This window comes from Coregonus lavaretus (assembly GCF_964263955.1).
Source record: "Coregonus lavaretus genome assembly, contig: SUPER_35_unloc_3, whole genome shotgun sequence".
NCBI classification, from domain to species: Eukaryota; Metazoa; Chordata; class Actinopteri; order Salmoniformes; family Salmonidae; genus Coregonus; species Coregonus lavaretus.
This window is the reverse complement of record NW_028167179.1, coordinates 868,776-880,318: the sequence shown is the minus strand read 5'-3', so window position 1 is coordinate 880,318 and position 11,543 is coordinate 868,776. Positions and strand designations below refer to the sequence as shown.

Here is an 11,543-nt window from a genome sequence, read left to right as displayed (position 1 = left end):
ATTCTGCCACCACCATGCTTCACCGTAGGGATTTTGACAGGTTTCCTCCTAACGTGACACTTGGCATTCAGGCCAAAGAATTGAATCTTGGTTTCATCAGACAAGAGAATCTTCTTTCTCATGGACTGAGAGTCCTTAGGTGCCTTTTGGTAAACTCCAAGCAGGCTGTCATGTGCCTTTTACTGAGGAGTGGCTTCCGTCTGGCCACTCTACCATAAAGGCCTGATTGGTGGTGCTGCAGAGATGGTTGTCCTTCTGGAAGGTTCTCCCATCTCCACAGAGGAACTCTGGAGTTCTGTCAGAGTGGCGCAGTGGTCTAATGCACTAGCTGTGCCACTAGAGATCCTGGTTCGAATCCAGGCTCTGTCGTAGCCAGCCGCGACCGGGAGACCCATGGGGCGGCGCACAATTGGCCCAGCGTCGTCCAGGATAGGGGAGGGAATGGCCGGCAGGTATGTAGCTCAGTTGATAGAGCATGGCGTTTGCAACGCCAGGGTTGTGGGTTCGTTTCCCACGGGGGGCCAGTATGAAAAAATTAATAAAATAAAAATGTTTACAAAATTATGTATGCGCTCTGGATAAGAGCGTCTGCTAAATGTGTAAAATGTAAAAATGTAAATGTTGGTCACCTCCTTGACCAAGGCCCTTCTCCCCCGATTTGCTCAGTTTGGCCGGACAGCCAGCTCTAGGAAGTGTCTTGGTGGTTCCAAACTTCTTTCATTTAAGAATGATGGAGGCCACTGTGTTCTTGGGGACCTTCAATGCTGCAGAAATGTTTTTGTACCCTTCTCCAGATCTGTGCCTCGACACAATCCTGTCTCTGAGCTCTACGACATTTCCTTCGACCTCATGGCTTGGTTTTGGCTATGACATGCACTGTCAACTGTGGGACCTTATATAGACAGGTGTGTGCCTTTCCAAATCATGTCCAATCAATTGAATTTACCACAGGTGGACTCCAATCAAGTTGTAGAAAGATCTCAAGGATGATCAATGGAAACAGGATGCACCTGAGCTCAATTTCGAGTCTCATAGCAAAGGGTCTGAATACTTATGTAAATAAGGTATTTCTGTTTAGAATGTTTAATACATTTGCAAAAATGTCTAAAAACCTGTTTTTGCTTTTTTCATTATGGGGTATTGTGTGTAGATTGCTGAGGAATCTTATTTATTTAATTCATTTTAGAATATGGCTGTAACGTAACAGAACGTGGAAAAAGTCAAGGGGTCTGAATACTTTCCGAAGGCACTGTAGGTCCTGGATGGCAGGAAGCTTGGCCCCAGTGATGTACTGGGCCGAACGCACTACCCTCTGTAGCGCCTATGGGTTGTGTGTTTTATTTCTTATATATATTATATATATTTTTTTTTTTACAAATGTTAGAATTTTTCTTTCACTTTGACAAAGTATTTTTAGTAGATCATTGACAAAAAATGATTTCCATTTTAATCCCACTTTGTAACACAACAAAATGTGGAAAAAGTCAAGGGGTGTGAATACTTTCTGAAGGCACTGTAGTACTAGTTAGTTTGTTTGTAGTTAATGTTGTTGGTTTGGGTTGTAATATGGAACTGGATGAGGTGAACTGAGGAGAAAATGAGTATGATGAGGCAGAGTAGATGATATGGTGATGGTTGGTGTGATGGTGTCTGTAAAAATCCTTCACTGATGAAAAGTGACAACCTTGTCCTGTTGTTTGATGCTGGTGTTTTATAATGAGGAAATTATAGTGCCTTAATTCATATTTACTTGACATAAAGTAGTGAAGGTGTGTAATGTAATGTTGAACCTTTTCAAAAACTATTCTAAAATGTATTTTATCAAAGCGAGGGTACCAGATTTACAGAAAAGGTAAAGTGTTACCATAGTGAGAAAAGTTATTCTACTTGTCATGTATTGTCTTGTGCAATAAAAGTATTGTACTTAACATTTTGTGATTGTATGACCATTTTGTTGAAATTAAATACAAAATTGACAGTTCTCACTAACTTCGTTATTTTTCTATCATTGCAGGGACTGCATTTCCCTTATCTCAGTCGAACCAAAACATTATACTTCATTCTTGAATCAACACATATGGACAATTTTTATAAACTCCAATGGCTCCATATTGTCAGGTACTTGAATCACAGTGTTAGTGATGGGCTTACTGTGGTTAACATTTTATAATTTGTCGTGTTCAGCAAAGACTTATAGAAACCTTTATGCTTTTCTGTACAACTTGTGTTTAGGGCAATGACAGGATCTCTGAAGCGGCTGGTCACAAACCCTGGCCCCGTGACAATACCCTGGATCAGGAGCCGTCGCTGTTCCTTCCCGAGTTGTAACCAGGACCGAACTACGAGGCACAGAGACCACCACCACCACACAGAACACAACCAGTGGACAGGTGGACTAAACATCCTCAGTCCTGGTGGTCATCAGAGGGACAGAAGCTCCAGTCAGGGATCCAGTCTGCAGCCCAGACAATTATCTTCACAGTTTTGGTGCAGGGATCAAGCAGGGTATTGGGGCTGATAGAGATAGACCCTCCTGTTCCTATGATACAAACATCACAGTATCCATAATTATCCGAGCATGTCACCCTGGGAACCAGTGGGGAACCTTGAGGGCCTTCTAAGCCTTCAGAGATCGGCTACTTATTCTTTAACACTTTGATGCCCTATCGGCCGTGTCTATGTGTTTGACCAAAACTGCGCTCTCCTTTAGCCATGGTCGCTCTCCTTTCAGCCCCACAAGCCTGTCACCTTTGATGTGTCACTGTTGTTGTCGCTATTGGTGATGGTGTGATAGTGGTGTTAGGCTACCATAGGTTGTGTAAACACTGGTTTTTGTTTTCATGGTTGCATTATTTTATGCTATGTGTTACATTTGTGTCTGTGCTGGTTCTGTCTGTTTGATTCACCATGAAAGGTACCTAGACTATAACACAGCACACAATCCCAACAACATCCAAACAATGGCTAGAGGTCAAGGAGGGAGGTCAAAGACTCAGACCCTAGGCTGGTGGCTCCTGCTTCTACCTCCTCTAGTGTAATTGGGTCACAACGTGGGAGTGCGAGCATTAGGACGAACGCCGACAAGCCTTACGCCTGTCCCACGTGTGGGAAGTACTTTTCTAAGGCAAACTATGTGAAGAAGCACCAGACCGTTCAAACCAAGGAGAGGCCCTTCAAGTGTAAGCTGTGTTACAAGAGCTTCTCCTTCTTGAGTATCCTTATCAAACATAGGAGTGTCCACAACAGGGAGAAATCATGGCTTGAAAGGTACGCAGGGGAACTATTCTTTAGGTGGGTAGAAAATAAATTGGGAACTGTTAAATTGGTGAAGGTAGCTTGAAGTGGACTTGTGAGGATTTTCTGTGTTTCTTTGCGTTACGTGCCTAGGGACAAGACCTGTGACTTGCTTTACTCTCTGGAGCAGGGCGCCTTTGAAAGGAGTGATTACTGGGGTGGGTTTAATTTAGAAGATTCCCTGTGTCTGTGATGCCTGCCGTTTTGGTGCGAGGGTGAGTATTAGGCCAATACAGAGTAATACGAATTTGTGCTTCAGTAAGGTTGGCTTCTTAGCATTCATTGCCATGATTATCAACTGTACCACAGGAATGGAATGTAAATCACCGAAAATATATGTTGTGGTGGCAGCTGCTGAGAAGTACTTGGGTTTGCCAGGTTTTACTGCAGAAGTCCCCTGAAGCTCAGTTGGTAGAGCATGGCGCTTGCAACGCCAGGGTTGTGGGTTCGTTTCCCACGGGGGGCCAGGATGAAAATGTATGCACTAACTGTAAGTCGCTCTGGATAAGAGCGTCTGCTAAATGACGTAAATGTAAGAGTTACAAGGTCTGTTTAACGGAAGAGTCCCGTCCTCCCAGGCCGTTAAAGTAGTGGAATGGGGTGGTGATTTTTATTTGTTTCATGAAATAGTGGTAGATAGGTGTAGGGTTAGTTGGTGGTGGGGTTTTTACTCCGTTTTTCCCGTTTTTAATTTTTGTATCACAAAATGTAACGTGATCGACCACACACTAGGTGGCGGCATGCACAAACAAAATGTGTGAACACCATGACATCGAAGAAGAAGTAGTAAACGGAAGTGAACAGTAATCAAGAACAATTTCCACGTTAGCATTTTTATTGTTGTTATTTATAGGTTTATTAACACAATGGAACTAAAAATGTGACTAATTTAACTGCATAGCATCACATACTTACAGTAGGTAGTCTTTAATTCGCGTTGGAGACAGGACTTGGTTGATAGAGCTACGTAACGCTAGCTAGTTGCTAACAATGGCTAACTGTATGGTTTTTCACACTCAAATAGCTTCCATTATGGAGGTGCTAGCGAATGCAGCCGTGGCAGAGATCTGTAAACTCGTAGACGACGACTATAAAGTGTTTCGATTGGAAATTTCTCAAAGTCAGAAAGAAAACAGGGGGTTGCGGAAGAAACTACAACTAATGGACATGAAGGTGGCACGGGAGCGCGTCCTCGCCAGTCGTCCTAGTAGTGTCAAGGTCGTCGACCGATACAGAGGAATAGTAAGAGGTACATTTTGCATAAGACCGAGGCTGCGCGACCTGTCGCCGTTCATATATAGCTTAGTGCCTTTCGCTCCATTACCTTCTGCACACGTGTTCAGATGTGTTAACCAGAATCGGGTCTTGGTCAGTTTTTGGATAGTAAGCACTTGCGCAAAGACACTATCATATTCTAACCAGATTCTTGATTTACTGAATTTCCTATTATCTACTCAATGAAAACAATGTGATGCATGGAACATAACACATTGATCAAGAAATAGTGTTACCTTACATCCTTGCCAATTGTAGACAGTGTCAATAGTGTACAATATAGAGTTGCGCATTGACAGTACCTAACTTAACCACCCCTTTTCCCCCAATCACTATCTTAGGTGAAGGACATTTCACTGGAGGCCACATGAGCTTTGTGAAGCCAGCGGGACACAGTGCATGGAGAGATGACCAACCCATAGCTATAGATGAGGGGAGTGGAACCTCAACCCAGCATGTTATCGTGATAGAGGTTAGTGTCATAATGTAAAAATGACAGTACATCAACTGTAGCTCGTTTATTTCAGAAAGGCTCCCCTCAGCTATTCATTTGCTTACATGTACATCCTTATTTATCTGTCATAGGGGAGCTTGTGAGACTTCCCTACGACATTGTTATTATATTGTGGTCCTCTGTAGCTCAGCTGGTAGAGCACGGCGCTTGTAACGTCAAGGTAGTGGGTTCGATCCCCGGGACCACCCATACACAAAAATGTATGCACGCATGACTGTAAGTCGCTTTGGATAAAAGCGTCTGCTAAATGGCATATTATCTTTATATTATTATATTCCCTGATTGTTATCCAATTAAACTCATGTACCGATAATAACCTAATCTCTTCTTGTGTCAGTCTGCAGAGGCTGCAGGTACTGGAGGATTGTCTCTGGTCAAGCAGGAGACGACTGAAAGAGACGACCCACAACACAGCAGAAATATCCAGACTGGAGCAGCGGTTGGAGTGGCGCCTCCTGTAGCCACGGCAGACCTCGCCACGGCAGACCTCGCCACGGTGCCCCAGCACAGGATCCGACACAGCATGACGGAGGTCAGTGGAACGCCGAACGCCGTCCTCAAGTCAGAGACAGGCACAGAGACTTTAACTGTAACACAAAGGCTCTTACACACAGCATCTGACCACAGGTCAGACCCAGAGAGACTGGGCCTGGGGAGACCGGGCTGTCCTCCTGCTCCCAGCTCAGAGTATTTACTTTACGGTAGCCCGAGGACGGTTCATTCCCATCGAGACTCAGGTGACGTGTTAGAGACTAGCAAAGATCTGTCTTGTTCTTACACTACAGAGATGGACCCTGGCAACATGCCCTTGGGTTTAGAGACACAGACTGATCTGTCTAGAGGGGACTGGAACCAGTACAGTAGTAGTGTATACTCTGAAGGGTGCCTAGATAAGAAAGAGGAGGTTATAGTCATAAATGAGGTGACTGTGAAAGTGGAGGGCGACACTCCTCTGATATGGAATGAGACTCACTTAGGAGAAGGACACTCACAAGGCAGAGATTTCTTAGATTACAGGGAAAGCTTAGAGACAAATCCAGATGTCGTGACCCACTCCCCTTTACACGCGCTCAGGGATTGCGAACCAGTGTCCACGTCAATGGGGCCTTCCGATCAGTTATTGAACTCAAAGGACCAAAGGGCCAAGGCTCAGGGAGGGGGACAAACATCAGGCATTAGTAAAGTGAAACGGTTCCTCTGCATGTTCTGTAACAAAGGATTCAGCTGCCTCCAGAAGGTGGAGATCCACCAGAGGGTCCACACAGGGGAGAAACCATTCAGCTGTACCCAGTGTCACATGCGATTCGCAGAGGCTGGCAACCTGAAAAGGCACCAGAGGGTCCACACAGGAGAGAAACCCTACAGCTGCCCCCAGTGTCTCATGCGTTTCGCCCAGTCTGGCAACCTGAAGATGCACCTAAAGGTCCACACGGGAGAGAGGCCGTTCGCCTGTACGCACTGCAGGAAGAGGTTCTCAGAAAGGAGCTACCTCAGGATACACCAGCAGAAAAACCATTCCACTCTATAACATAGAAAGTACACATTCCAGATTCATTTTCATTGTTGTCAGCAGAAAAATCCACAAATGCATTTGGAATAACGAGAGTAACAGATTTCAGTGTTCAATATTCCTGGATAAAATATTGCATCCAGACATTGTCTGATTTATAAGGCATATATAAGCCTAAAAAAGGTTGTTACATATTGGTTTTGTACTGTGTAGGCTATATGATGTGCACAAATGCCTATTTCATTACTTCCATTAAACTACTTAATTTCTTTACTGAGAAAATGATTGCAGTTGATGTGTGGTTTTCATATGGTTTATTTATAACTTTTTTATGTTTAATAAACACAAAATGGGAGTTTTCATTCGAAGACTTTAGTAAACATCACATCTGATCTCACATTATTCTGCATACACTGACAGCGCTTTATAACCAATATACACTGAAATATACCTACACATACCCACACACTAGCAAACACCTACTGTACACGTAAAAATAGTTCAGTCACGTTTGTCTGATTACTTTTGACTTATCATAGCTGACACATCTTTACCCACAACATCATATTTATGTCCACCATGATGGGTTTAACAACAATGAAGTCATTATGTAACTACAGTATAGGACTCAAATGTAGTGGGGATGGGTTAACACTCCATGTTGGAAGTGTTTTATCTGTGTGTGTGTACAGTTGAAGTCAGAAGTTTACATACACTTAGGTTGGAGTCATTCAAACTCGTTTTTCAACCACTCCACAAATTTCTTGTTAACAAATTATAGTTTTGGCAAGTCGGTTAGGACATCTACTTTGTGCATGACACAAATAATTTTTCCAACAATTGTTTACAGACAGATTATTTCACTTATAATTCACTGTATCACAATTCCAGCGGGTCAGAAGTTTACATACACTAAGTTGACGGTGCCTTTAAACTGCTTGGAAAATTCCAGAAAATGATGTCATGGCTTTAGAAGCTTCTGATAGGCTAATTGACATCATTTGAGTCAATTGGAGGTGTACCCGTGGATGTATTTCAAGGCCTACCGTTAAACTCAGTGCCTCTCTGCTTGACATCATGGGAAAATCAAAAGAAATCAGCCAAGACCTCAGAAAAAGAATTGTAGACCTCCACAAGTCTGGTTCATCCTTGGGAGCAATTTCCAAATGCCTGAAGGTACCACGTTCATCTGTACAAACAATAGTACGCAACTATAAACACCATGGGACCATACAGCCGTCATACCGCTCAGGAAGGAGAAGCGTTCTGTCTCCTAGAGATTAACGTACTTTGGTGCGAAAAGTGCAAATCGACATAACCTGAAAGGCCGCTCAGCAAGGAAGAAGCCACTGCTCCAAAACCGCCATAAAAAAGCCAGACTACGGTTTGCAACTGGACATGGGGACAAAGATCGTACTTTTTGGAGAAATGTCGTCTAGTCTGATGAAACAAAAATTGAACTGTTTGGCCATAATGACCATCGTTACGTTTGGAGGAAAAAGGGGGTGGTTGCAAGCCGAAAAACACCATCCCAACCGTGAAGCACGGGGGTGGCAGCATAATTCTGTGGGGGTGCTTTGCTGCAGGAGGGACTGGTGCACTTCACAAAATAGATGGCATCATGAGGAAGGAAAATTAGGTCGCTTGGTCGCAAATAGGTCTTCCAAATGGACAGTGACCCCAAGCATACTTCCAAAGTTGTGGCAAAATGGCTTAAGGACAACAAAGTCAAGGTATTGGAGTGGCCATCCCAAAGCCCTGACCTCAATCCTATAGAAAATTGTGGTCAGAAATGAAAAAGCGTGTGCGAGCAAGGAGGCCTACAAACTAACTCAGTTACACCAGCTCTGTCAGGAGGAATGGGCCAAAATTCACACACCTTATTGTGGGAAGCTTGTGGAAGGCTACCCGAAACGTTTGACCCAAGTTAAACAATTTAAAGGCAATGCTACCAAATACTAATTGAGTGAATGTAAACTTCTGACCCACTGGGAATGTGATGAAATAAATAAAAGCTGAACTAAATCATTCTCCCAAAGACAGGTACTTTGTACTAGGATAAATGTCAGGAATTGTGAAAAACTGAGTTTCAATGTATTAGGCTAAGGTGTACGTAAACTTCCGACTTCAACTGTACGTACCTTAGGGAGTGTCTGTGTAATCTGTATCACCTGTCACTTCCAGGAGGAGGAGGGTCCAGAGGTGCTGCTGGTGAAGGAGGAGGGGTGTGAGGACGGTCTGGGGAACCCTGAGGGAACCATGGTCATGGAGGACAACCAGACTACACCTCCTCCTGAACCCACAGAGGAACCAGCTGAGCAGCACAGGACCACACACAGACTCACTGAGGTGAGGCCACTGTGAACTACTGTCTGAATGGTATTAGGTCAGGGCCCGTATCCACAAAGCCTCTCAGAGTAGGAGTGCTGATCTAGGATCAGTTTTGCCCTTTAGATGATAATGAATAAGACTATATAGACAGGTGAGGACCTGATCCTCTATCAGCACTTCTACTCTGAGACTTTGGGGATACAGGCCTTGATTAATTTTGTCTTAAGTGTGGGACCATGCCTTTGAAATATCACCATTAAATAGTGTATAGTACTCAAAGCAATCCCTCATTGCCCAATCAGAAGATGCTCCATAGCAGGGTGCTCATATCAGATTATTGATCCAACATCCTCTCACTCTGTATCTCTTAGTCAGTAGACATGGAGAATGGGAAGCCTGATCTGCTGCTGGTCAAAGCGGAGACAATAGAAGACGGACCAGAGAGCATTGATCTGCTGAGTGGACTAAAGATGGGGGAGCAAGGTAAGGGAGAAATACATATAGTCTACAGCAACTTATGTTTACATACAAAAACACAATGTATTGACTTCACCAGGTAATTGACAAAAAAAACTCCATATGTAGAGTTTATTTTCTAACCTCCTCCTGCAGGTGGTTGGCTGGAGGCTAACAGAGGAGACTGGGCGGCCATCTTGGATTCCCAGACCCAATCCAGTGCAGCCAAGGGCCCATGGGACAACATCACTGAGCAGGCCAGGTCCAGAGACGACATAGTGGAGGTCAGTGGATGGGACATCATCCTCAACTCTGGGCTGGGGAACAACACTGTTAACCAGAAACAGACAGTGGAACACAAAACAACCACCAAACTTAATCTCTATGACAACAGACTGGCTGAGACCAGGGCGAGGCGTAGATTTGGTCTGCGGGGACGGGGAGGCCAGGTTCGTATGCAGCAGGAGCGAACAGACACAGACGTGGCTAGTGATGCTCCGTCCTGCTCCTATATTTGTGATTCAGAGAGACTGATGGCGCCTCAGGTTAACCCCCTAACAGATGCTGCCTTCAGCCTGCCTTCTATAGGATCTATCAACTGGAACATGGACCCTGTGACAACACAGACACTCCCTGGCCTTCGTCCTCCTCACACTCTTCTTATGTTAAACCAGACCTCAGACAATGCCAGTGCCTCAACACCAAATGGCTACACAAGCCCATTGACAAATGACAGTAGTAGTAATGCTATCACTAGATCCGGTGGCAAAGAGAAGCGCTTCCAGTGTTCGTTCTGTGGGAAAGCCTTCAGTTTCGCCAAACAGGTGGAGATCCACCAGAGGATACACACGGAGGAGAAACCGTTCGGCTGCCACCTGTGCGGGGCCAGTTTCTCCCACTTGTCCAAGCTGAAGAGGCACCAGAGGGTCCACACAGGGGAGAAACCCTACAGCTGCCCCCAGTGTGAGAAGAGGTTCTCCCACAAGCACCAGCTGAAGATGCACCTGAAGATGCACACGGGAGAGAGGCCATTCGCCTGTATGCACTGTGGGAAGAGGTTCTCAGAAAGGAGCTACCTCAGGATACACCAGCAGAAAATGCACACGGCCCATGTATAGAGTATAGTGATATGTAATGTAGTACTAGTTAGTTTGTAGTTAATTCTGTTGGTTTTGGATGTAGTAGGGAACTGGATGAGGTGAACTGAGGAAAGAATGAGTATGATGAGGCAGAGTAGATGATATGGTAATGGTTGGTGAGATGGTGTCTGTAAAAATGCTTCACTGATGAAGAGTGACAACTAATTCCCTTTAGGTTGATACAGGTGTTTTATAGTGAGATAAGGATAGTCAGTGCCTTAATTCATGTTTACTTAACATAAAGTTGTGAAGCTGTTGTAATGTAATGATGAACCTTTTCCAAAGTATTCTAAAATGAATTTTTATCAAATCGAGGGTACCAGATTTACTTGTCACGTATCATTTTGTGCAATAAAAGTACTGTACTTCACGTTATGTGAGTGTATGGCCATTTTGTTTAAATTAAATCAAAATGTACTCTGTGCTGACTGACTTCGTTATTTGTGTCATTGCAGGGACTGAGTTTCCCTTATCTCAGTCGAACCAAAACATTATGCTTAAATTCTAAGTAAGCTGCAGTCTTACTTACTGGTTACCCCACCAAAACAGACAGGGTCAGGATGAGCGTTCACCACAAGAGGTACCTAGCCTATAACACAGCACACAATCCCAACAACACCCAAACAATAGCTAGAGGTCAAGGAGGGAGCTCAAAGACTAACCACCTGAGAGTGGTGGCACCTGCTTCTACCTCCTCTGGTGTCATTGGGTCACAACGTGGGAGGCCGAGCATTAGGACGGACGGCGACAAGCCATACGCCTGCCCCACGTGTGGGAAGTGTTTCACTGAGGCGAACTATGTGAAGAAGCACCAGACCGTTCACACCAAGGAGAGGCCCTTCAAGTGAAAACTATGTTACAAGAGGTTCTCCTTCCTGAGTAACCTTATCAGACATAGGAGTGTCCACAACGGGGAGATAGACAAGTTGTCTTTTTCTTTATTTGAAAAGGTTCGTATTCAGGTCACTTTTCCGCCAGTCAGGTTCGGTGGCGCTTCTGAAAGCCTTGGGGAGCGTTCTGCCAG

At 44.5% G+C, this 11,543-nt stretch overlaps 1 protein-coding gene across 1 annotated transcript; it reads left to right on the top strand.

Moving 5' to 3' along the window:
- Positions 1-4,071: 4,071 nt before the first annotated feature.
- On the top strand, positions 4,072-10,942 carry LOC311110296 (uncharacterized protein). The gene is made up of 6 exons (XM_084188834.1): positions 4,072-4,543; positions 4,911-5,041; positions 5,421-5,615; positions 8,778-8,942; positions 9,296-9,407; positions 9,537-10,942. The coding sequence occupies exons 1-6, from the start codon at positions 4,285-4,287 to the stop codon at positions 10,496-10,498; spliced, it is 1,824 nt and encodes a 607-aa protein (XP_084044960.1). The 5' UTR covers positions 4,072-4,284; the 3' UTR covers positions 10,499-10,942.
- Positions 10,943-11,543: the final 601 nt, after the last annotated feature.

Excerpts from the sequence above, each read along its gene's own strand:
- LOC311110296 (XM_084188834.1), top strand. The coding sequence starts at position 4,285 with ATGGCTAACTGTATGGTTTTTCACACTCAAATAGCTTCCATTATGGAG. Across the intron at positions 5,616-8,777 it reads TCCGACACAGCATGACGGAG|GAGGAGGAGGGTCCAGAGGT; the intron begins GTCAGTGGAACG and ends TGTCACTTCCAG. Across the intron at positions 8,943-9,295 it reads CCACACACAGACTCACTGAG|TCAGTAGACATGGAGAATGG; the intron begins GTGAGGCCACTG and ends TGTATCTCTTAG.